This window comes from Setaria italica, chromosome II (genome assembly GCF_000263155.2).
Source record: "Setaria italica strain Yugu1 chromosome II, Setaria_italica_v2.0, whole genome shotgun sequence".
NCBI classification, from domain to species: domain Eukaryota; kingdom Viridiplantae; phylum Streptophyta; class Magnoliopsida; order Poales; family Poaceae; genus Setaria; species Setaria italica.
This window is the reverse complement of record NC_028451.1, coordinates 45,044,753-45,070,128: the sequence shown is the minus strand read 5'-3', so window position 1 is coordinate 45,070,128 and position 25,376 is coordinate 45,044,753. Positions and strand designations below refer to the sequence as shown.

At 46.8% G+C, this 25,376-nt stretch overlaps 2 protein-coding genes across 2 annotated transcripts; both read left to right on the top strand.

Moving 5' to 3' along the window:
• The first annotated feature begins 1,746 nt into the window (after positions 1-1,746).
• On the top strand, positions 1,747-4,399 carry LOC101766312 (putative anthocyanidin reductase). The gene is made up of 5 exons (XM_004958164.2): positions 1,747-1,859; positions 1,963-2,138; positions 3,169-3,378; positions 3,573-3,958; positions 4,086-4,399. Exons 1-5 carry the CDS (start codon positions 1,751-1,753, stop codon positions 4,225-4,227), a joined length of 1,023 nt encoding a protein of 340 aa, XP_004958221.1. The 5' UTR covers positions 1,747-1,750; the 3' UTR covers positions 4,228-4,399.
• An 8,829-nt stretch (positions 4,400-13,228) lies between these two features.
• LOC101772514 (putative anthocyanidin reductase) lies at positions 13,229-24,804 on the top strand. Its single transcript, XM_004959756.2, has 5 exons — positions 13,229-13,484; positions 13,572-13,741; positions 23,401-23,613; positions 23,743-24,131; positions 24,567-24,804. Exons 1-5 carry the CDS (start codon positions 13,346-13,348, stop codon positions 24,697-24,699), a joined length of 1,044 nt encoding a protein of 347 aa, XP_004959813.1. The 5' UTR covers positions 13,229-13,345; the 3' UTR covers positions 24,700-24,804.
• The last annotated feature ends 572 nt before the right edge of the window (positions 24,805-25,376 follow it).

Genomic DNA, 25,376 nt, shown 5'->3' with positions numbered 1-25,376 from the left:
CCGCCTCCGCCACGCCGCCGCGCGTCATCGGCGCGTCCTCGTCCAGCACCTTGCCAAAGCACCACCGGCGCGCCACGTCACGCGCATTCATCTGCTGGTCCCCGAAGAAGGGGCGGCACGCCATGGGCACGCCGCCAGATTGCCGTGGTTTATAGATTAGAAATTATCTTTCCAACCTTATCTCTTTGCATGCGGCAATCTGGCGACTCTTGTCCCCTTCCTGTTTCTTTTCCCGTCTCTCCTCTCAATCTCTCTCGTCTCTCTCATGGCTTCCGTCTCTCAATCGAAGGGGAGAGAAGATGAAGTCTGGTCCGGACCTGTTCGGCACGCCACGGCATCTGGCCTGGCTGGAAGCGCTGCAGCCAAGCGTGGATTGACAACGGCGGCCGGCGAGGCGGAGTGCGGGCACGGCAAGCGCTGCTCGGCGCGTCCGGCCTTGCGCCGATGCAGCGCAGCTAGAGCGAACCGAGCAGGGGGCTCATCTTCACACTCGATCTGAGTGGGCGTCGACGGATCGTACAACGGGGAACTGAAGCTGTCGACGAGCGTGGGAGCACGAGCCGCGGTCGTCCTCTCGTGAGACGACGGCTTCGTTCTCTCTCCTGTCTCACTCTCATCCAACTCAGCGAAAACAATTTATTACTTGGCATTATACAGACGGCTCATTAGTTAGCGTTGTACATGCCCTGAGGATGGAAGGAGAGAGTGCAGCCTGAAACGAGCAAGTTTGTTGATTTGGGGCTCAAGTACACCCATTGAGATGGAGGCGGCATTATTCCTGGTCCAAGAATCAATCCAACAAGGACTTCTAGCTGCTTCACCTTAATTAATTAGTAGCTTTTTCAGTGTCCAGTTGTTGGATCTCTCGCTTTTCTCTTCCTTTTTCATGTGGTGTTTTAATTTGGCCCAGGTAGCATGACTGTGAGGTCTTGTTCGGACAGCGGTGGATTAATGAAGAATGGAAGGGACTGTGAGGTCTTGTTCCACTCCAATCGCTCTGTATCAAAACAAGTCCTGAGTTGTGTTCTCACCCCGAGAGGTGCTGTAGTCAACTTTCTTTCTATGTAATAAATGATGAGGCAAAACTCTCGCGTATTTTCGAAAAAAAGAAAGAGGGTATGGAGTAGAAGAGTGAAGAGGTTCTAGACGGCAGCGTCGAGTGCGGGAAGATATTGTAAGTGCTGTGGCTGTGACTTGTGATGCATGCTGGCAATGGTGTATTGGTGTGCCCTTGCAAAAGACTGAAATTTCGGTCCTGTTTGGTTCCGTCGTTTATTTTTAACATATGTCATATCGAATATTTAAATACTAATTATAAGTATTAAATATAGACTATTTATAAAATTCATTACACAGCGAGACGAATCTATTAAACCTAATTAGTTCATGATTTGATAATGTGATGCTACAATAAATATTTACTAATAATGGATTAATTAGGTTTAATAGATTCGTCTCGCCGTTTAGCCTCCATTTGTGCAATTAGTTTTATAATTAACTTATATTTAGTTCTTCTAATTAGCCTCCGAACATTCGATGTGACATGGACTAAACTTTAACTCGAGCAACCGTACACCCATCGTGGGCAAAAAATGTAATGAAAACATGTGAGGTGCAATAAATGCCTCTATCCCGGCAATAAATGCCGCTTGGGCCACTTGATTATGACGCGCTTATACATAGAGGTAGCAGTAATATATATAGGAGGGGAACGAAGACGGAAGCAGATCTACGTCGAGACTCGACAGAGATGAGCAGGGTTTGCTGCGTCACTGGAGCTGCCGGCTACATCGGCTCCTGGCTCGTGAAGAAGCTCCTCGACAGAGGCTGCATCGTCCATGCAACCTTGCGAAACCTCGGTACGTGCCATGCTTTCATGCCTTCAGAGTTCAGAGTTAGCTAGGCACTCAATAACCTGATCTCGTTACACTTACCCATGGACGGCGGCGGCGGCGGCGGCAGCGGATGAGAAGAAGACCGCGCTGCTGCGGGCGCTCCCCGGCGCGGCGGAGCGGCTGGTGCTGTTCCAGGCGGACATGTACGACGCCGCCACCTTCGAGCCGGCCATCGCCGGCTGCGAGTTCGTCTTCCTCGTCGCCGCGCCGATGATGCATGACATCCCCGCCGGGAGATCCAAGGTACGCCATGCACCTGAATTATATTGTAGCAGGAGAACCGCTCGCAAATGTGCAGTATGCGTTTGTTATGCGCTTCTGGTCAAAGGCATAGTACCGTGGAGTTGAGCTTTCTCATTTTCGGAAACATATCCTCTGCAGCTACATCTACTGCACAGGAGTCTCCTTGCCGTTTTCGGTAGTATCCCGGCCCACCACACGTACACACCCCAGCTGTGGAGCCCGGCCGAGGCCGTGAGAGCGTGGATTATCTTTGCATGATTGGTGGCCACACGACGATTGCGTCCTACTCCCTCCATCTCAAATTATAAGTTATTCTAAAAATTTTGGAAAGTCAAAGCATCTCAAGTTTGATCAAAATTATAGAGAAAATTATAAAGATTTATGACATCAAGTAGGTATACTATAAAAATATAATTGATGAAGAATCTAATGATACTTAGATGACATCATAAATGTTATTATATTATTATATAAATTTGGTCAAACTTGAGATACTTTGATTCTCCAAGATTCTTGGAATGACTTATAATTTGGGATGGATGAGTAGATGCGTATCTTTTGAAGGTTTGCTCCTTGTCAACCATCGAGGCTGCCGGGGAAAGAAATTAAAGATTCATGAGCTAACACGCGGTTTTTTAATTAAGGAAAATCCGGCCTCAACCATTCACTTTTTAATTAAGGAAAATCCGGCCTCAACCATTCACAAGTGAATGTTTACAGCTAAAGCTAACACGTGTTTGTAGCTTGAGACCGGTTCAAGTTCGCGGGATAGAAGAAGACGATAGGTTTGCTGTGTTGTTTGTGGACCACTGGATCGGCTCATCCAACAGCTAACCGGGAGATTTTATATCTTATAGTGCTAGTTTGACTTCAGTACACCTTATAAGTTCTTAACGTGGAGGCTCCAATTTAATTAAGGATTGATCGGATATGATCAAGGGCGGCCGTCTACTCATGTTTTTTTTTAATTTTAGCATCCTAGCGCTTTTGGTTTGCTTTTTTCTAACTTTTGTTCGCGATGGTGTACAAGGACGCCACCGAAGGGATCGTCGGCGCCATGCGCACCATTCTGCAGCAGTGCGAGCGGTCCAAGACGGTGAGGCGTGTCATCCACACCGGCTCCGTCGTCGCGGCGGCGCCGCTCAAGGAGGACGGCCAAGGGTTCAAGCGCTTCGTTGATGAATCCTGCTGGACCCCGCTCAATCTGTCCTACGGCTACGCCAGCAACGAAGTCCTGGACGTGAGTGTCCAGTTTCCATGCCTTTTCACCTGCTTAAGGTCGATGCAACACGTTAAACCGAAGCATAATGCTACAAATTCTCAAGTGTTGCACAAGTTATTTTGTAGGAGAAACTGATGAGAATTTTCCAGTAATCAGTAACACTTACAGGCCATTGATGTTGATCAACACTTGCTGAAGTGACATGCACGCAGGCCTACGTGTCCTCCAAGACTCTGTCCGAGAAGGAGTTGCTGCGCTACAACGACTCGCCGGGCAAGGCGTTCGAGGTCGTGACCCTGCTGTGCGGCCTCGTTGGAGGCGACACGCTGCTGCCGGACGTGCCCGGCAGCATACGGAGCGTGGTGTCGCCCCTCACCGGCGACGAGACGTGGCACGGCGGGCTCAAGTTCATGCAGGCCCTCCTCGGCGCTGTGCCGCTGGTGCACGTCGACGACGTATGCGAGGCGCACGCCTTCTGCATGGAGCGCCCGGCGCCCGTCGCCGGCCGGTTCCTCTGCGCCGCCGGCTACCCGAACATGCGCGGCATCGTGGATCACTACTGCCGCAAGCACCCGGAGCTGAAGCTGCGGATCAAAGAGTATGTGTAAATGTCTGGTTTTGAACTGTTCTTTTTTTTTTCCCAAAGTATGAATTCACTTCAAATGTATTGGTTGGTCATCGTTCATTGAGTTTTCGTGGCCCTGTCGTTCTCCTTGGACTGCTAGGGTCGCAGGAGAGGGAGTGAGAGTCCAGCCTGCCACTGACGACAGAAGCAAGCTCGTGGACATGGGATTCAAGTACAGGCATGGAGTAGAGGAGGTGATAGACGGCGGCGTGGAGTGCGCAAAAAGGCTTGGACTGCTGTGATGCATGGTGTGTTCATGCTTGCAGTTTTGTGTACCCAGGTTTCATAGCTGATTTGTAGCAACCGGAGCGCTATCACGCATAATCCTGTTCCTAATCTCTCTATCATTGTTGCTATAAACCTGTTCTTGAGATATGGAAGGGAACGTGCCTGTATCGAGTGTTTTTACCTGAATTTACAGCAGCCATCGAATCTAGATGACTCCATCACGGCATCACTCAACGTTTCATACTCATTTTTCTTCCTCTGATCTCCTCCTGATGTTCCGATCTGCTCTGCTGATGTCAATATGAACAAATGCGCGTCAGGAAAGATGTCATCTTTCAGTGGTATCTCGGTCTGTATATATGTTTTGCTTGGATCATTAATAGGGTGGTAGGAGAGGGAGATAGAGTGCAAGCATCGACGAGCAAGCTCGTAGACCTGGGACTCAGGTACAGATACGGAGTAGAGGAGGTGCTGGGCGGCATTGTGGAATGCGCGAGGAGGCTGGGTGCCTGTGCTTTGAACTGTCATACATGCCTAGCTACATGGTACAGGACTACAGGCCCAGCTTAGGCTTTCGCAACTAATGTTGTTGACTGTTACCTGCTTTTACACTCTGTAATAAGTTTGGGCCACTTGAATTAACATCAGTTCACCCTGGGTCATTGATCAGGTTAAACACCCAAACCGGGCAGCCGGCCGTTGACTTGCCGTCGAAAATTCATCTGCTGTGCTCCTTCCATAAATTCCGTGCCGTACACACACTAGGAAGACCACCCTCAGCCTGTTGCCTTGATTTTCATATATTTTAGTATACTAGAATTTGTGGATAGAGTAGTGCATTGCTGACCGTCACCACCCTCTTTTTCCTTCCTACGGAGGGAATATATGTACTCCCTTCATTTCAAATTACAGGTCGTTTTGGTTTTTCTAGGTTCATAAATATTATTATTTTTTTTTACGAACCAACAGAAGAGCTGCCTATTATATTAAAAAGCAGAATGACTAAAGACGGGCAACAAATACATGAAAGGAGGACCGTAAAGACCTCTATGTACAGAGGAAAAAGAGAAAAACTCCTATGCATGTACATTAAACTCTAGCTAGTAGTTTTGGACAGGTGCTTAGCCCCCGCCATCATCCATCCAGCCGCTTCATCCTTTATCCGTGCAAATACCACGGCGATTATAGCTTCCTTTCGCTCAAAAATTCTCGCATTGCGCTCCTTCCAAATTGTTCAGGATGCTAGCATGATCATAGATTGCAAACCCTTCCTGGAGGTGCTTGCCGATGCCGCTGTTGCCGTCCACCATTCATGTACGGTGTCCGAGTGGGCCCATTCTCTTGGGTGAACCGTCTGAGTTGCCGTCCAGCTTGCAATGTTTTCCCTGTCCGCCTAGTGAACCTACAGCCCGCGAGGATGTGTAGCGACGTCGCTAACTCTGAGCAGCAGAGCGGGTAGTAGATATGATTTGGCCACCCTCTACTCTGCAGTCTATCTGCCGTCCATAGCCGGTTTTGCACCGCTAACCACGAGAAAATCTTGCACCTCTGTGGTGCCCAAGGCCGCCAAATCAACGTTTCAAAATTCGTCATCGATAATCCAATGAATTGTGTGTTGTAGGCTGACTGCGATGTGATTATTATGCATCTAGATATAGTATATATCTAGATGCATAATAATATTTATGAACCTACAAATGTCAAAACGACCTAAAATTTGGAACGGAGTATGCCTTTGAATTACGTGGACTACGCTTTGATCTTTGGATCATGGTTTGATTTGCCTTTACCAGACTTGCATGATATCGAATGAGCCTGATTTGATGTGACCACTAGAAGAGCACGTTTGATCCATCACGCTGTTCGGCTGGGTTGAATCCAGCCGGCTGCGGCCGTTTCCAGCTGGGCTGATAAGCGCAGCCGTTCGGCTGCATTACTAGCACCAACACCCAGCCTCCTTTCCTCTTCCTCTCTCATTATCTTCCCCGCATCGCATCGCATCCCTATCCACTTCCCTCTCACCCTCTCTCCGCCGTTGTCGTCCCCAGCATCTCCCTCCCTGGCGACGGCCTCCCTCTGTCCTCGACGCGGCATCCCTGAAGCAGATCCAGCACGGGGTGGCCTTTTCGTCGCCGACGTTGGACCATTCGCCCCCACCGCATCCTCTGTTGTCTACCCGCAGCGCTGAGGCAGTCGGGGTCAAGCCGGCCGCTAGGGATCCAGCTCGCCGCCCAGCACGCCAGCCAGGATCCGGGCTCGCGGTGGCCGCCGTCTCCACCGCGGCACCCCCCGCCTGACAACTTGAGTAAGAAGTCCAGCGGCAGATCTCTCATCCGCCACATCCCGGCCTAGCGTCGTCATAGCCCGAGGAAGTCCCCCATTTAGATCCAGGTAATCCCCTTGTTTACCGCAAAATGCTTCTTCCTCAAGATGACTGAAGCTGTACTGCAATAGCAAAAGGAAATATTTAGAGTGATGTTATTGGATCTAAAGCCTGCTCATTGTTGAGGCAGGTGAATGTCTGGCAGTAGGCCTTGGGTACAAAATTGAATACCTTAGAAGCGTATATTATCTTGTTATTGATTATTGTTGGTACATAGGGGTGTAGGTTCATATTTTCTCTCCACCTCTAAAAGTTTCCATCGGACTCGGATCCTTGTCCCTCTTACTTGATTAATCACGTATAAATTGATAAAGCTCATTCAAATAATACCTAAGAATGAACTGATTGACTTGTTAATCTTCTCTGTTTGGGTAAACTGCATCTACTAGTACTATTAATTGCTCTATGAATGGTCGAAATGGTTTCGAAATCATATATACACATGTTTTTTTACATTCTTTTGCTTTGGAATGATATATATTCATCTGTACAAATGATGACCACAAATACTAAAGGATGTCAAATATAAGTTGTTTTGAGAATTCGTCTTAATTACCTTCTTGCTTGTCCGGACCTGATTAATAGTTGGTTATATTTTAGACTTATCATTGTCTGAATTAAGAAGTTTATATTGTTTACCATTGCCAATTTTTTTATATGTGCTTGTACCTTTCTTGAGAATTCTTTTTTCTAGCTTATGTAAATGCCTATTTGGGTTATTTCTATAGTTAACAGTATGTGATCCAGCCTTGGTAGCTAATGTTATATCTTTTGCTTGGTCAGGAACTTGAGCTATAATTCACTGACACGAAAAGCTTACCACCTGGTTTAGGCCAACCTTCACTTGTGTTACTGTAAGCTCATGGTTTCTTTTTGTTCATGAGATCCAAAATAGTAATATTGGATGCTGCAAAGATGAAAACATGGTGCGCTGTCATTGCAGCTATCATTCTTCTGCAACATGTTGATGTTAGATAATAGCATACATGATGCTGAGACAACCTAACATTGTCTTTTCAACCTAAGATTTATAATATCATAATTTGGTACAATTGACCTACATAGCAAAAAACAATATTGAATTAAGTAAATTTGCTTAAATTGCATGTATTTTTCTTTTTCATCTGATTAGTCATTTGGTTTACTATTTCAGCTCATGTGTTTGCTCATAACAAAAGATCAAATGTTTTGATTTCCCTTTCCTGTTGAAGTCTTTGTTTAATGTACGTACAACATCCCGACCTTCTGCCATCTCATTCAAATGAATGAAATTGGATATGCATGTGGTTGCTTTTTTTGGATTAGTAAATACATTCTGATATTTTAGGCAAGTTTTTCTCATATTCATATATCACTTTTTATTTTACTTATACCGAGAGACATTTGTAGCTCCCATAAACACAATTATTAACTTACCAGTTCATGAATTTATCATACTATGATTCCTCTATAACAATTCGAAATATAGGATTAAATTCCTGAATTAACTTAGTATCTCAATGATGCCAGTCAGTATGCTTGTTAATTACTCATTAGTCTATGTCTCTACGAGATTTGCATATTGCCATGATCAGTATGCCTGCCTATCAGATTTTGATCCCTGTGTTATTTCTAGATTATATTTCTAGCTTGCATAAAGGTTTATGCAAGTTTATTACTTCTCTTTATCTATAGATTATATTTCTAGCTTGCATAAAGGTTTATGCAAGTTTATTGCTTCTCTGAATTTGATTGTCCTCAAGTTCTGTAACTAAATTCTGGTACAATGTTGAGTGCAAATTTGAAGCATTAATCTGACAATATTTTCTTTTGCACATATGCAGTCCTCCGCAACGAGCCTACTTCAACTGCACTTTAGTCCTTTGCAATGGTGCCCACACTAGCATCATCATCTACTTCTTCGTGCTCTCCCCCACCAGCCTATCGATAAAATTTCCGTTACAAACGCGTCAAGACAACTGCTAAGGCAAGTGACATGTTCGTTACATGCTGAGTTTGTCTACTTCTTGTTTGTCTACTTTTATGTCTCATGCATTTTCTTCTTTGTTAAATAAAATTTCAGCTCGTACCTAATGCAACAATGCATTGTACAACTGGGCTCAGATGGCTAACAGCCATGCCAATTGGGATGAGGCGACAACGAAAATGTTCCTCAACCTCTGGATTGCTGAGAAGAACCAACTGAATTGGAGCAACAAGTGCCTAACTAAGTTGGGATGGCAACACGTCTACCGCAACTTCGAACAACAGACTAGTCTTAGTTATGACAGCAAGCAGATGCAGAACAATCTGAACACCATGCGAAGGTTGTACATGCATTGGAGGGATCTTCAAGTCCACAGGCCTAGATCCTGACAAAAATACTGGAGGCGTTGCAGCTGATGACACTTTTTTGGCTACCGACGAAGGGGTACGTCCTGTCACATTTGCAGTCCTTCTTGTTCATTCAATTCGAGCAACAAATTTTTTCTGACCCGCTCCATTTCTAACATGTTTCTGCGTCACCTATAGGAAACTAGTGCTGGTGCCGACCAAGCGAGTAATGCTAAACCACCACCGTTCGTTGAAAACTTCACACGTTGTTCGGCCGCACCACCCAAGATAGGGGGACATTGCTAAGTGCAGGAGGTGTCCGTGAGGCAACACCCACTACTGGGAGCGAGGACACTCAAGTAGACATGTCCCAAGACCCCATTGGTTCCTCTAGTGTTCGTAATATATCTAAAAGGCCAACCTGGGAGGAAGTTGTTGACAGTCCTCCGAAAAAAAGAGTGGCAGCTTGAAGACTACGTCAGAGAAATCTCCAAAATTGTATCCATGAGAAGCCAGAAACGGCTCAGTTGTGAGCAAGAGGAGCTGGACCTTGCAATGCAGATTTTAGAAGAAGATGGTATTGAGGAGGGGTCTGATCTGTACTGCATGGTAATATTTTTATGCAAGAATGCAGTGAACCAAAGGGCCTTCATGATGATGAAGATCAAAGAGGGTCGCCTGCATTGGATCCAATTCAACTGGGAGAACTAGTGCAGTAGGTCGGCAAATGCTTTGCAGATATTGGCGTGTGGCATTCGTTGGTTTTATTGAAGTGTTGTGTACTTCTTTAGTTGAACTGATGGTCGACATGTTTAAATGTCTTAGCATGTAATGTGGCCTCTGACCTAAATAATGTGTGGTGGGTGGTGTCTTATTTTCCAAATAAAATATGGTTTGTGATTTACATTGTATGTGCATCTATTTCATTCATAAGTGAAAACACATGTGATTTATATTGCATGTGCATCAGTGAGAAAGAAGTTTTAACTTGCTTTTCATTCTACAGAAAGGCGTGGAGGACCATTGAGGAGGAAAGGGAAGCCATATTGACAGGTTTGAAAGAGTTTGTTCTCTAACTTGTGGTGGAACTTTTACTTTATAGCCTGAAATTTGGTTCTGCCATTTTGTAGCCTTAAGTAACTCGTCATGATCTTAAATACTTATCAAATAGCTCTGCTCCGCCTTGAGAAATCATACGGATTTACATGTACCATTAATGTCTATTACATGCACATATTGCTTGCGTTATGAGCAGCGCTGAGGAATCAAATAGCGACATTGGCAGTGATGCTAGCTCCGTCATATACCATGTGGCGGGGGTAGCAGCAGCTGTAGGAGCATATGCAGCTGGGAGCAGTAGTCCAGCTCCTGTGGTGAACCCGCCCGTGGAGTTGCCACGAATGACCGGACGTCAATGGGTTGAGCTGAATATGCGGGAAAGCTGGAGGTGCCATGACAATTTTCGTATGTATCCTGACGCAATATGCGGGAAAGCTGGAGGTGCCACAAAAATTTTCGTATGTATCCTGACGCATTCCTTCATTTGCATGATATCTTAGTTAATTTTCATGGGCTGGAATCAACACAAGTGGTCGAATCTATCAAGGCTTTAGCTATGTTCCTCTGGGCTTGTGGGACACAACAGACTTCTAGACAGATTAGAGATAGATTTGAGCGGTCATTGGACACAATATGTAGGAAGATGGCTTATGTGGCAGATGTCATGTTCTCATTCGCACAGACGGTTATCGCTCCAAAGGACCCATCGTACTTAAAGGTTAATTATAGGCTCAACCCATATGCACCGTTCTTTGATGGGTGCATAGGTGCTTTAGATGGAACTCACGTTCCTATACAAATCGGGCGTGAGTCATGTTTGGACTTCATTGATAGCAAAGAGTGGCCAAGCTTTAATGTGTTAGCCATAGTGGACATGGACATGCGGTTCACATTTGTAGGAGCAGGGAGGGCTGGGTCCTATCATGACATGGCGGTGTTGAGGGATTGTATGGAGACACCAAATTACCCACATCCACCTCCAAGTATGTTAGTTGGCTACTTACGTTCATGAAGCAACAATTGTAAAAGTGTTGTCACTAATGGTGAATATGTTTGATGTTGTGTAGGAAGATACTATTTGGTGGACTCAGGTTACGCAGTTCGTGAAGGATATTTGGGGCCATATCACAGTACGAGGTACCATCTTGATGAGTTCAGTCGCAGAGGGGCTGAAACTTTGGAGGAGAAATTCAACTTCCACCATTCGAGTCTTCGCAATGTTGTGGAACGGGCATTTGGCATGCTCAAATCGAGGTGGCATATTTTGCGAGGAATCCCATTTTATGAACGAGAGAGGCAAACGAAGATCGTTATTGCTTGCTTTGCACTTCACAATTATTTGTTGGACCGTGCCGATGCAAGTACTGCAGAAAGGAACGTGACGCGAACTCCGGATTACCAAGTATCCGAATGGGTGACAGCAAATGCTACACCTGATATGATATGGCAAGTGTACGATATTGGAGCGCGGTGAGAATCTGCTTCATGTAGTTAACAGGTATGGCTGATTTTGGATTTTCCTTCTATACAAGTTTGGACGGATGTTGGTGATGACTGATGGCTATGCCAAAATGGGTACATGCAAGTGGTGACAGCAAATTTTGACAATTAGGCAGCCAGTTCGTGGAATTTGAGCCAACAAACCCTAGCAATGGTACTCGATGCCTCGCTGTTGCATCCATATAATGTTCTATGTCTATGTGTGTTTGTTTAAGCCATACGTTGTATGTCAAGTAATTTGTGCGGAATTTTTTATTGTAATGAACTGTTAGTAGAACGGCACTGATTCATTGGCTATTGATATGGTGATGACAGGTTATTTTGATTGGCTAGGCTGCGTTTGTGCTAAAAAATTGAAATCAATTGCCCGCGTTCCCGCTAAAAATTTGATTACTGCTGCAAAGTAGTAGTTGCAGCTAGCGTATCCGTCCGGGCAGTCAAGGTAGCGCACCAAGTCGTCTATCTTGCTTTGCCATTGCGTATTTGCGTGTTACAATACAGCTTCCGAAAAAAATCCTGCTGCTAACAGTAAATGGCCACACAGTTTCAAACGCCATTAGCGCCAAAATAAAGATCCGGTAGAAGTAGTGGCCAGTTTGGCCTGAACAGCCGAGCATCAGAAGATCCTCCGGCTCTCGCTGAAGACACAGGACATTCTACGTCAGTGCTCAGTACGTCTCTGTCCGTCTGGCGTGCGTTAGCTCCGGCGACGTGACATTTGGCAAACAGGAGGGGATTACGATCCACGACCGGCCGGCGTGTCCGTGCCTGGGGCAAACTCGTAACTTCGCACACCCTCGCGGTTGTCACCATCCGATCGTCGGCGTGCCAGGGGATCGAGGGAGGAGGAGAGTCAACCGAACGATTGAACGAACGGACACCGTCCGGCCGTCTCGTCAAGATGATGACCAGGGTCTTAGCCTAGCTGCTCGATCTGGCCAATGATCCGCTAGCAAATGAGAACAATATGATATGCATCCATATAATGTTCTATGTCCAGGGTGGTCCAAAGCTGAGCGGATGGTCCGAGGCTCGTTACGAATGCGACGGCGACACTTTGGCCACGACTTCGTATCGCGCCAAGGAGAAGTACAAGGCTACGAGCGCGACACACACGGGTTTAGCACTTGGGAGCTACGAGTAGTAAAAGATCAGGCGCCTTAGGCACCACCGTACTTTCACATACATGACCGTGTGGTACGGTGTTCTATTACTTTCACATACATACGTGCCAAGGAACTAGGAAGCAGAAGGTCCAGCAGCGAATCAGGCGCTACTAGGGTCACGCTCGTACTTGCACATGGCGTCACGGCCGTGGTGATATTTTGGTGCGCGTTCGAGCCGTCGGCGCCACGCTCGCTACACTACGGGAAACACTTAATTTACTGAGTGCCACATGCACTCGGCGAAAACCTAAAAACACTCGGCAAAGGTTTTGCCGAATGTTACACTTAGCATATAGCACACGGCAAATATTGTGTCGGCAAACACCACTTTACCGAGTGTCAAAACGCGAGCACTCGGCAAACATTTTGCCGACGGCAAAAAAACACTCGGCGTGCCAGGGTATCGAGGGAGGAGGAGAGTCAACCGAACGATTGAACGAACGGACACCGTCCGGCCGTCTCGTCAAGATGATGACCAGGGTCTTAGCCTAGCTGCTCGATCTGGCCAATGATCCGCTAGCAAATGAGAACAATATGATATGCATCCATATAATGTTCTATGTCCAGGGTGGTCCAAAGCTGAGCGATCTCGCTCGCTCTACTCGCTAGCTACTTAAACCGGCGGAGCGCGGGCACCGCTGGCCGGAGACTCTGCGCTCGACCACGAAGTGGGACTGTGGGAGGCACTGGAGTTGGAGCCTTGGAGGGGCTATGAGAGACGAGGGGGAGAAGAAGCAGATGGGGAGCACGGTGGTGTGCGTCACCGGCGGCGCCGGATACATCGGGAGCTGGCTCGTCAGGAAGCTCCTCGGCAGAGGCTGCGTCGTCCACGCCACCCTGAGGAGCCTCGGTACGTGCGTGACGATAAGCATGTCCGAACCCCAGATCGATCTCTCTGACCCTTTTTATCGTGGATGCCCGCGTTCGTTGGTGGCAGAGGACGAGAAGAAGGCGGGGCTGCTCCGGTCGCTCCCCGGCGCGGCGGAGCGGCTGCGGCTTTTCCAGGCGGACATGTACGACGCCGACACCTTCGAGCCGGCCATCGCCGGCTGCGAGTTCGTCTTCCTCGTCGCCACGCCGCTGGTGCACGACCCCACCAGCACCAAGGTACGCTCGACCCCGGTGAATCCAATCCATCCGTGGATCTGTTTCAGTGTTAGTTTGGGGAAAAAACTACGACTCGATCCAGCTGATGTAGCGCTGCAACCGATCTGGGAGGCCACGTGATTCAAGTTTCTTCGACGTGGTAGTAGTAAATTAACGACAAAAGAGGGAAAATTGTATCATGCAGATACACTGCTTGAACACGCAATCAATGATTGGAAATCACACGCCAATATTGGGATGGAATTCATTTAGACCCGTTTGAATCCTTGGAATTGAATTTCATTCTAATAATCATTATTTAGACACAAATTAATTAAGCTAATATAATTGTATGTGGAATATATTTGTATATTATTGTTGGTGATATAGGAGAAATATTTATGTGCTGCACTTCTGCTATAGGGAAGTGAGTCCACGAGCGTGCTATAAGAATTGAATTCCATTCTAATAATCATAATCTATAGAATCAATTTCCATCTCCCACCCCATGAATTTAAGATAGGCTTATATATAAACTTTGGAAAGTTGTGGAATGCCACATTCCAAGATAAATTAGCCTACTCCATTAAGTAGATTCCAATTCCTTCAAAATGAAGGGATCCAAACGGGGCCTTAGAGTAAAGTAACCAAGTTACTTGAAAGTATCTAAGTATGGCTAATTAGTTGAACAAGTGGCAAAGATATCCAGAAAGACAAGGTATGATCATGCACAAAAGTGGGTTGCAATCAACTCCTAGACTTAATAGGCATGTAAGGAAATAACCAATAATTGAACTCATGATAGTAATTCCCAAAAGTAGATGGGTTTAGATGCACCGGAGCTTACCTTGATAAAAAAAGTTAGCGTCTTCAGATAAACCTGCCTCGCAAGGGATCAACTCGATAACCTCCTCAAACTCCGAAGATTCTTCAGATAATTTCAAGAGTTCCACTTCTGAAGCTTCAGTGTCTACGATTTAGTACATGCAGGAATAAGAGATGCAAACTTTGAACACATGACTATACAACTTTCCTTCGTGATAAAATTCCAAGCCCACAAGTGACTGTACAACCTATCTTCATGATAAAGTTGCAAGCCAACACTAAACTACCCATAAGATTAACCCACAATTTTAGATTTCTTTACTAACCAAACTTAAACCTTTTTCTTTTATTTTTGAAAAGCATTATAATTATTTTCTAATCTCAAAACTTAATTCCTATGATTTAATAATAATTTATGAATAAGAAAGCATTATTCAAAATTTTATGTATTTAATAAAGGTTAAGCATTTATTTAAATACCTTAATCCAAAGGTATTAAATAAATACCTAAATTTTATTATTTTTCTAGGATTTAAGAATTTTAACGCATAAAGGAAAATAAAACAATCCTAATAAAATTGATTTCACTATTTTTGGACATTTCTACCATTTCTAATGAATTAAATGGTGATAAAATAATTTAAACTATTTATTTGCAAAAGAAAAATGATTATCCAAACCCCCCGGAAAAACCTTTCCCGCTCACCCCCTATCTACCCTCTGCGACTGACCGGCCCCCCTCTCTCTCCTAAAATCCTATTCAAACCGGCCTCTCCTATCCCAAGTCGCTGACAGGTGGGGCCCTAGCGGCAGGCTCTCCTTCTTCCTCACGCCAGGGACAGGGCACGCCGGGTTGGGGTGGGGACTCGCCGGCAGCGGCCTCCCCGGCGGCATGGCCGGGCTGGGAGGCATCCCCAGGCCACAGCGCACCCACGGGTGGCAGCGGCCCCCCTGGAGGCGGCCTGAGCCGGCCCCTCCACGGGCGGCGGCACCATGGCCGGTGGCCGGCCGGCTCTAGGCCCGGCGGCAGCGCAAAACGACTGACGGCAGCACCCTACGGCCTCTACAAGGCCTATCTATGTTCCAAAGACCCAGAAATTGAAGGGAAAGGGCGGCACAGAGGAGCTCACCGAGAGGATGGTGGTGATGGCAGCGGGCGGACAAAAACGACAGCGATTAGGAGCTCGCCGGCGGGGAACTGAGCAACGGTTGGGCGTGGGGCATCGCGGTGGGGCTGTCAAGGCTTCAGGCGGTGGAAACGCGAAGGAAAACAGCGGTGTGGGTGTTGGCCGGCGGCGGCGCTGCTCGCTCGAGCTTCTGCTCGCGACGGTGGTGAAAAAGACGGCAGGGTTAAACCGATAGGCGCGGGAGCGTAAATATACAAGTTTTCACCGCGTGCATGCCGTCCACCTCGGCCCGTGGCAGGTAGTGTGGCGCGGACGTGTCCGTCGCGCTGGTCGGCAGACGAGAGTGCCGGCGACGGCACGACTCCTCCTCTGTTATGTTGTTTCTCTTTTCTTCTTCCTCCCAACCGACATGTTCAGGCCCATTTTTCATCGAATTTTTAAACCAAACTTTCGAATCTCCTTTAAACAAACTTGTATAGGAATCCATGCACTTCATTTGATAGATTGGTCCCAAGTCTAAATATTCACTCTAAGACCCTGATTTTTAAGCCCCAAGTTTGAGCAAAAATGAACTGTAACTGAATCCTTTGATTCCGTTTCGTCAGGTATTATGACAGGAACCTTTGCCCTTCTTTTAGCTCAATTTTAAATACTCAATCCTGTGTTGTACCGCTCAACCCTTATCTATCTTTGTTCTACAACTAACGAGGGTTCCATTTTGCACAAGAACTCATATGCCTTTCACGCTAGATTTTTCAGAAACTTGCGCCAAAAACTGCTAATCATCACTGTTTTTCAGACTTAGAACTTATTTCAGCAATGAGGCTGAAATCTGCTCATCTTGCCTACTTTGAGCTTCATTTTAAATTTGAATCCTCCAGTTTCTCTGGCCAACAACACATCCAAAACTCCCTTTATTGAAGTTGGAGGAAATCCAAAGTTCTACCTTTCATAGATGTGCACTTTTGGCTGAACCTCGCTCCTTCCACGTGATAAACGTCTCTGAACTTTTCTGGACATTGAACTTCAGCTTAACTAAATTTTCTCTTTTTGAACCTTGCTGTCAAAAACTTCAACGGCCAATTACGATAAAAATCCAAACTGATCTTTCAAAAGTCCCTTTATGAAAGCTGTAGGAAATTTGCTGAATTTCAATTCATCTTACTATGCCTCCTTCAGATTCCCAACCAATCGAGGGGAATTTCCTTTTGAACCTGACTGTTACTTTTCCTCCTTTCAACAGCTAAGCCTTTGACAGATTATCTTCAGGTCGATTTTTGTGGCTAAAATTCAATCAGAGGCTTGCTTAGAGCCCTTAAACAAAGTTATAGGAAATATTTGTGACTATCTTTGATACATTTGGAGCTTCTTCTGATTTTTACTCTAAGGGTTTGAAATTTGCTTCCAAAACCAACTGTTACTGTTCATCCTCCAGTATTGACAGAATTGTCAATTTTTCTGAGCTGAAGGGGTTCAGATTGTGTTTACTCCATTGTTTTCACTTAAACTCTCAAAATTTCCTTTATAGAAGTTATAGAGAACCTATTTCTCTACATTTCTATTATTCATCTCAAAAGCTAAATCTCTCTTTTTCCCTTCCAAAGTTGGTCCTGAAGCTGGCTGCCAATTCTTGCTTTTCACTGAATTGAAATTGCACTGAATGGCTTCAATCTCGATAGAAGTACCAAAATCCCCCATTTAACTTTGAATTTCCATTTAACACTTCAAATGCCATTTGTTTCATGCCAAACTTGGAGATCATGCTAAGCTTGACATGAAAGTTCCATTTTCCCCATAAAACTAAAGGCTCATATAGCATTTCTCCAAAATCTCTTGAATCAAAGTTCATTCCATTTAGTACTGTTTTTCAAAGGCATTTATGCCTATATCCAGTTAGTGAACAGTAACATCCTCCATTTCTGATTTTTGGACAATTTAAGGTCCATTTATTTCTCAAATGGCCTCTTTAAGTTCCAAATGTCCATAAGGTCCAAATTCATGCATTTGTCAACTTTTTCTGAAATTGAAGCTCTTATTTGGTATTTTTGGCTAAAATTTGACCAAAAGTTGACTTTGGCCATAAAAGCTCATTAACTCTCAAATCTTTGTCATATCCTGTTCTTGGCCATTCTTGAGTGTTTTTAACACCCCGGGTGCTCTGCCCTTCAGTTCTCGGCAGATAGCGCGATAGTAACTTGTTCCCCTCTTTGAGTTCTAATTCGGGAATTTAAATTCATGTTTCTTGGGTCAAGACCTTCTGGAATGGTTAACCATAGATTAAAGATTCCATTTATCAAGTTGTCGCCCAACTCTTGGTTGTGGGAGTCCTTTGAATTTTTAAATCTTGAATTTGAATCTTTGGTCAAATGTGACTTTGGTCCATAATACCTCCGTTGCATTTAAATTTCATCATTAACCTCTAAATTACTTTCTTAGGCTTTTAATAACAATGGGTGTTACAGCACCCGCCCCGCCGCCTCCCGGCCACCCGCCCCGCCACCGGTCCCCGCCGCTCCCGGCTGCCCGCCAGCCACTCCCGCCCTCCCGACACCCGCCCTGTTGCTGGCCCCCGCCATGCTACCCCTGCGCCACCGTTTGTCGGGTCACCATCGTACCCCTGTGCTGCCTCCGTACCCCCACGCCGCTGCTCACGCGTGTGCTGTGCGTATCTGCGTGGGAAGGCAGAGAAGGAAAAAGGCAGGCGCAGCAATGATTAGGGGTAAGTTGGTCATCGTTCAACTCATTTAATGCCCTTTAGTCACTAGAACCAAACAGGGGGACTAAACTTTAGTCCCTGACTGGAGGGAAGTTTAGTCCCTAAAGATAAGCAAGGGCAAACCAAACAGAGATTGATTATAGAAGATTGACCTCTCAATCCTTTTTGTCGCCAAATAAATGTTAGATAAGTGACGCCATCAGACCACACTTTCCACAAAGGTATCATCAACGGTAGGGATTTGCTTAGGGCCTTGATTTCTAGACAACTAAGGTGGTGTTTGGATCCATGGACTAATTTTTAGTTTGGGTCACATCGGATGTTTGGATACCAATTAGAAGGATTAAACGTGAACTAATTATAAAACTAATTGTATAAGTCATGGCTAATTCACGAGATGAATCTATTAAGCCTAATTAATCAAATTGGATTAATTAGGCTTAATAGATTTGTCTCGCGAATTAGCCTTCATTTATGCAATTGGTTCTGTAATTACCTATATATATTTAGGTCCTGTTTAGTTTTGCCTTGCTAAACTTCAGGGACTATAGTTTAGTCATTTTTAGTCCCTAAAATGCCAAACAGGCTTGCTTATAGGGACTAAACTTTAGTCCCTAAAGTTTAGCCCTTTAGTCCCTAAGGAGTTGCTTACGGGGGACTAAAGTGTACCATGGACACCCCCTACCCTCCTTTATGACTTGTCCGTGACCCCCTCACCCCTTCCCCCTACACCCCTCCGCACCCACCCGTCTCGATCCGTTTCTGCTTCTCCTGTTCCATTCCTCGACGCTGCCGCACCCTCCGCCCTCCCCGCCGCCGCACCCACTGCTCCCGCCGGCGTCCCCGCTCCTCCCTACGCCTCCGCCGCTGCGCCCCAGCTCCTCCCCCCGGATCTGTTCCCACCGCGTCCCTACGCCGGCACCGCCCTTGCTTCGGGCCACGCCTTCGCCGGATCTGCTCCTGTATGCCGCCACCTATCCCGCTCCTCCTCACACCTCCACCGCCACGAGCCCGCTCCTCCCCTCCGAATTCGCCCCCACCGCTCCTCCTCACCCCTCCGCCGCCAGGAGCCGGTTCCCCTCCCCTCTACCCCGGATCCAACGCCACCGCCCCTCTGTTTCCCTAAGCCGCCACCACTCCTCCCCACGCCTCCACCGGATCCACCATGGACGGCCACGGCAACGACTATTGTGACTACTGTTGACAACAAAAGCTTGCTGGTTGGGTAGCCAAAATTAAGATGCAACAGGCTATTAAATGATCTATCGTCTATGATGAACCGATCTAAAGCTAATTAAAACAAACTGAACGGCAAGACGAAAGAACAGATAAATATCAGCCGATGCAAGCTTAATCAAGGCAGGATAACTAGTGAATACCATAGATCGAGATAGAAGCGATGCGTCGTAAGTCAAAGATCCAAGATACTCGATAACTAGTAGATGAAACCAGACCCAACGACAGCGATGCGCCCGGACGTTGAAGTCTGGAACACCTGGTGACGGAACTCGCACCTTGCTGGAGATCGAGGTCGATGCAACCCAACTTATTGGAAGGAACTCGTCAAGAAGCTACATTACTCCTACTCCTAATGCAATGGCGTGAAGCCGAAAAAGTAGATACGTAAATATATTTGTTTATTGATCGTGTGATGATTTACAATGGCCACGACCCTTTATATTTATAGGGCGGATGGCCTTTAACGTTACATAATTGGCATCTAACTACGTACAAGGCAAGTCACGTACATAATCTTTTTCTAATAAAAAAACTCTCTAACTAATCCAACTCTATCTCTAACCAAGCTTATCCCTAACCAACTTAATCTCCAGAATATTTTATTCAACCTCCCGTACGTGAGTTGATTTCCTTCTTTTAATCTTCTAGCTTTCTTCCTTTCTCTTTCTTCATGCACACGCGTTCTTGATTTCTACGGTCAGCTTGCAAATAGCCTTATTTAGGAGATTTCGTCATTTTTGCATCATCAGTCGATTCCTTCCTTTCAGAGCATATTTCCAAAATTCGGTGTCAACACAGGCCCCCAAGTTTCGGAATATGAAGGCTTCATGTTCGGAAACTAACTATAGAAGTCTGATAATTCGGTGTCAACACAGCCCCTCAGTTTCGGAGTATGAATGCTTCATGTTCCGAAACTAATTATAGAAGTCTGATACTTGTCTTTAGAGCCAATGACATCTGATTGCAATATTCAAAGCCACATCGACTCCTCTTGAAATATAAAGAACTCCATTGGCTTGATGCCTTGATCCCACTCTGAGCCGATGAATTCGCAGGCAGTGAAAACAGCAGATCAGTCTGTTGACACCAAAACTTGATGCGGCAACTAGCAAGCTTTTGTTGTCAACACGTACAGGCCCCCAGTTTCGGAGTATGACTATTTCATGCTTCGAAATTACTATCCGATATATTTAATAAGCAGCCGATACTATTCTACTTGAACCAATTAGCCGATGCAATCTTTGCTTGAACCAATCGGCCGATGCAAAAAAAAAATTTATGAACCAAGCAATCAGCCGGTTTTTGCCAAGCAGTCAATCGGCCGACGCTTGCTCAAATATCTAGCAGCCGATACTAAAGACTTCAACTGATACTTTTTGTAATCAGCCGATACTTTTTTCTAGAGCCATCACGTAATTAGCATGTAAATTACTATTTCCGTCGACTATAAGGTGAGACTTCTCCATCGACCATTCCATCGGCTATTCAGGTCAGCCTTTTTGTTTTTTAAGCCGATTCACTCCATCCGCTGTCCTGAGAACACTTTGGCCACTAGTCTACAGGTCGATAGTCCAGGCAACGAAGGATTATTTTGAGCCTTGAACAGGTATGTACCTTGCAAAAAACTTCATCTTCACTGCCTAATCATTCATCATGCTGGGATCTTCGACTATTCCACTAGCTTCATGTAAGTTCGACATCTTATTTTACTTTGTTGAGAGGAAGTCACCTCCATCGGCCCTTTATAAGCTGGGAGCGATTAGCATTTACTGATACCTCCATAGTCTTTAATTAAATAACATGACTCAGCCGATTTGATCGCAAGCCATCAGCTACCCTATTGGCTGGATAAACTAGCCTCATCATCGGACACCAAGTATTATTTTGTAACTGTCTATCGGCCGATGCACCACCAACCGGCCGATGCTGATGTATTGTTTTTACCCCACTATCAGCTCAGCTCCAAAGAATAATCAATTTGTGTAAAGCCTGCGAGCTAGTACTCTCAGTAGCATCTTAACCGATGACGGAAGTTCCCAGTCGATTGGCTTGCATAATTCTTTTTTTTATATAGCCAACGACGGAAGTACCCAACCGATTGAAATTAATTATTAGCTCTTTTACCATCGGCTGGCTGCTCCCCTTTTTTTTTTCTTTTATTTATTCCTTCGATATTCCATCGGCCGACTGCTCCCTTTTTTTAAATTTATTTATTCCTTTGCCCATCGGCCGACAGCTTTTCTTATCGGCTGCTGTCCTTTTTTTTATTTTTTTTCTTGTCCATCGGCTGAAGTTTCTATCGGCTGTGTCCATCGACTGAAAAGAGGCGATGGAAATAAAGAAGCCAGCCGATACTTTTTTAATCAGCCGATATTTTCTGTAATCAGCCGATACAACTCCCTTTTCTTTATTCCAATTGGCCGATGCATTTTTAATCAGCCGATGCTTCCTCGTATTCCACCGGGCGTGCCAAAATGTGTTGACACAAAATCCTGCCGGTGGTGGATCCTGCATCAGCACATGAGGACTTGGGAGATCTGCTTAACTCCAGTGCAGAATCCAAATCGGCGCGTGTGGGGTGCGCGAGCGTGCTAGTCCGTTTGACCATTCAACTGATAAGGAGAAGATGATCCTCTTGATGTCCGAGGCAACCAGCTGATCAGGCCGATGTGATCCTTGATAAGCGTGAATGTTTCATCGGCCATCCAGCCGATTTAATATAATTTAGCAATAACCATCGGCTAGAAAGCCGATAGGAAACGGAGCGTCGATTCCTTCCTTTCAGAGCATATTTCCAAAATTCGGTGTCAACACAGGCCCTCCAGTTTCGGAGTATGAAGGCTTCATGTTCCGAAACTAACTATAGAAGTCTGATAATTCGGTGTCAACAACTACTTCTCGCAGGGAGCATCTTCTTCGGCAGCTCCCGCCTTCCCTCCTTCCACCGTCGTCCCCAAACCCGACGACTTAGACCTCCTGTCGCAAGCGTCATCGCACACACCAGCGGCCCTAAGCCTCTCGGCTGGGAGGGTGCACATGAAGCACCTTGATCTCAACTCTTAGGATGACGGTTTCCCTTTCCTTGAAGAGTACTCAGGTATCCTGCAGCGTGGAAGAGATTGTGGTGCTAGCGGTAGATTTGGCGCGTTCCAAACACCTCGACCTAGCGGTGGTGGTGCTGGATCCGATCGTGGAAGAAGTGTGGTTGCGCGTAGTCACTGTAGCCTAACCGTCAACATTGCATCCTAACAGGGGGTTCTGGCGGGAGGGAAGCAGCCTGGGACGAGGGAAAAAAGGGAGGGGTAGCAATGATTAGGGGTAATATGGTCATTATTCAAGTCATTAAATGTTGTTTAGTCCCTACATCAAACAGGGAAACTAAACTTTAGTCCTTTAGTCAAGAGGAGTTTAGTCCCTAAAAATAAGTAAGGGGAAATCAAACACAACCTTAATACTTCTGATTACTATTCAAATATTCGATGTGACGGGGACTAAGCTTTAGTCCGTGAACCAAACACCCCTAACTTCCTAGATTTTATAATTTTGTCTTGACTAAAATCGTGACAAATCGTCGTGGGCACCATCGATTCACAACGGTTCATGCATCTTGATGATTTGTGTAGCTGGAGGTTTTCGTTGACGCAACCTCACGTTGAACTGTGTGACCATGTGCGTAACCTTTTTGTCATCCTACTAGACTTGAGTGTTTGTCCAGTTCAGTAGTGCACTGCGCGCTGCAACAATGGCCGCCTAACGATGCAGGTTTCCCGCAGTACAAGAACACCACGGAGGTGGCGGTGGACGCGGTGCGCACCATCCTGCGGCAATGCGAGCGCTCCGGCACGGTGAGGCGCGTCATCCACACGGCCTCGGTCACGGCCGCCTCGCCGCTGAGAGAGGACGGTGGTGGGTACAAGGACTCCATTAACGAGTCGCGCTGGACGCCGCTCAACCTCTCCTACGGATTCAGCAACGTCCACTTGGACGTACGTAAGCTTTCCTTTCGACTCCTCGTAGGAAGACGGTAGGAGTATCAAAATCAGCTCATGGTCCAAGTCCAACCGACATCAATGGTGACCGGCCGGTCATATCAACTCATGAAACACTGCACGCAGGCTTACGTGTGGTCCAAGTCGCTGTCGGAGAAGGAGCTGCTGGGCTACAACGACGGCGGCGAGGCCCGGCCGGCGTTCGAGGTGGTCTCGCTGGCGTGCGCGCTCACCGGCGGCGACACCATCCAGCCGGACCTGTGGAGCACCATCCCCGTGATCGTGGCGCCGCTGACGGGGCACCCGGTGCACCACAACTCCCTCCTGTTCATGCAGGCGCTGATGGGCTCTGTGCCGCTGGCGCACGTGGAGGACGTCTGCGAGGCGCACGCCTTCTGCATGGACCAGCCGGCCATGGCCGGCCGCTTCCTCTGCGCTGCCGGGTACCCCAGCATGCGGGACATCCTCGACCGCTTCGCCGCCAAGTACCCCGACCTCAGGATACAGCTCCAACAGTACGTAGCGTTGGCCGGATCGTTCTTGATTTGCTTTAGGGGGTATTTGATACCAGGTGCTAAAGTTTATCAGTGTTACATCAAATGTTCGGATGTTAATTACGAGGACTAAACATAAGCTAATTATAAAACTAATTGCATAACAATGTGCTAATTCGTGAGACGAATCTATTAAGCCTAATTAATCCATCATTAGACAATGATTACTGTAGCACCACATTGTCAAAATATGGATTAATTAGGCATTCGTCTCGCGAATTAGACTCCATCTGTACAATTAGTTTTGTAATTAGACTATGTTTAATACTCCTAATTAGCATACAAACATCCGATGTGACAGGTGCTAAACCTGCATCCAAATAGGTGCTAAATTAATTTTGGTGAATTTGAATGTGTGATGAGTGGCTGATCGTTCTTGATCTCTGCTATGTGCAGGGTGACAGGGGAGGGGGTGAGGGTGCGGGCTGACACCAGCAAGCTTGAGGACCTGGGGTTCAGGTACAGGTACGGGGTGGAGGAGACGCTGGACGCCAGCGTCGAGTGCGCCAAGAGGCTGGGGGAGCTCTAGACGGTGTGCGTGCTTGCGCGAATCATGCGTAGCAATTGGGGTCCGATTGCAGCTGTTGTCGTACGATGACGTCCTTTGGTGTGTGTGTGTGTGTATTACCGTTGACGACTCCTTGTCCCAAAGAGCCATCACAGCAGCTCGCGCGGCTGCCGCCGCCGAGCAGAGCAGTTCGCCTTCGCCCTGGCCACGGCCGGCGGTCGCGCCATCGCCCCGCGCGCATCCGTATGGGTTCTCCGCGGCTCACCAGACCCCCGTCGCGGTCCGGGCGTCAGCATCGTTCACCCAAAAACGCCGGCGTGGTCGTGTGGACATCTCCAAATTCTAGTGACACCCTGCGGCCCTGCCCCACGGCCACACCACGGTTCGCGCCGGGGCAGGCACAGAAGCGCCCCCATGCCGCGCGCATGATTGCCTGCCCCTGCTCCTGCGCGCCATTACTACCCTCCCCCCGCGGTAACTCGCCTGGCCCCCGTCAGGTACGCGCCAATCATGCTCCTCGCCGCGCTGCGCGACACCATGTGCGCATCCGCACGGATCCAGCCGGCGCTCCGTCCCGGCTCCCGGTACGCCACGCCCGGCCACGATCGAGTGCGTCGCTTTGCACAACCGGGCAGGCAGAAGCAGGCTGACCGCGCTGCGCCATTCATCATAGCTCGTCACGCAGCTCAGGCTCAGCT

Bases quoted from the DNA above. Each gene is read 5' to 3' on its own strand.
- LOC101766312 (XM_004958164.2), top strand. From the start codon at position 1,751: ATGAGCAGGGTTTGCTGCGTCACTGGAGCTGCCGGCTACATCGGCTCC. The intron at 1,860-1,962 runs GTACGTGCCATG...CGGCGGCGGCAG, and splicing joins TGCAACCTTGCGAAACCTCG to CGGATGAGAAGAAGACCGCG. The intron at 3,959-4,085 runs GTATGTGTAAAT...TTGGACTGCTAG, and splicing joins CTGAAGCTGCGGATCAAAGA to GGTCGCAGGAGAGGGAGTGA.
- LOC101772514 (XM_004959756.2), top strand. From the start codon at position 13,346: ATGAGAGACGAGGGGGAGAAGAAGCAGATGGGGAGCACGGTGGTGTGC. The intron at 13,485-13,571 runs GTACGTGCGTGA...CGTTGGTGGCAG, and splicing joins CGCCACCCTGAGGAGCCTCG to AGGACGAGAAGAAGGCGGGG. The intron at 23,614-23,742 runs GTACGTAAGCTT...CACTGCACGCAG, and splicing joins TCAGCAACGTCCACTTGGAC to GCTTACGTGTGGTCCAAGTC.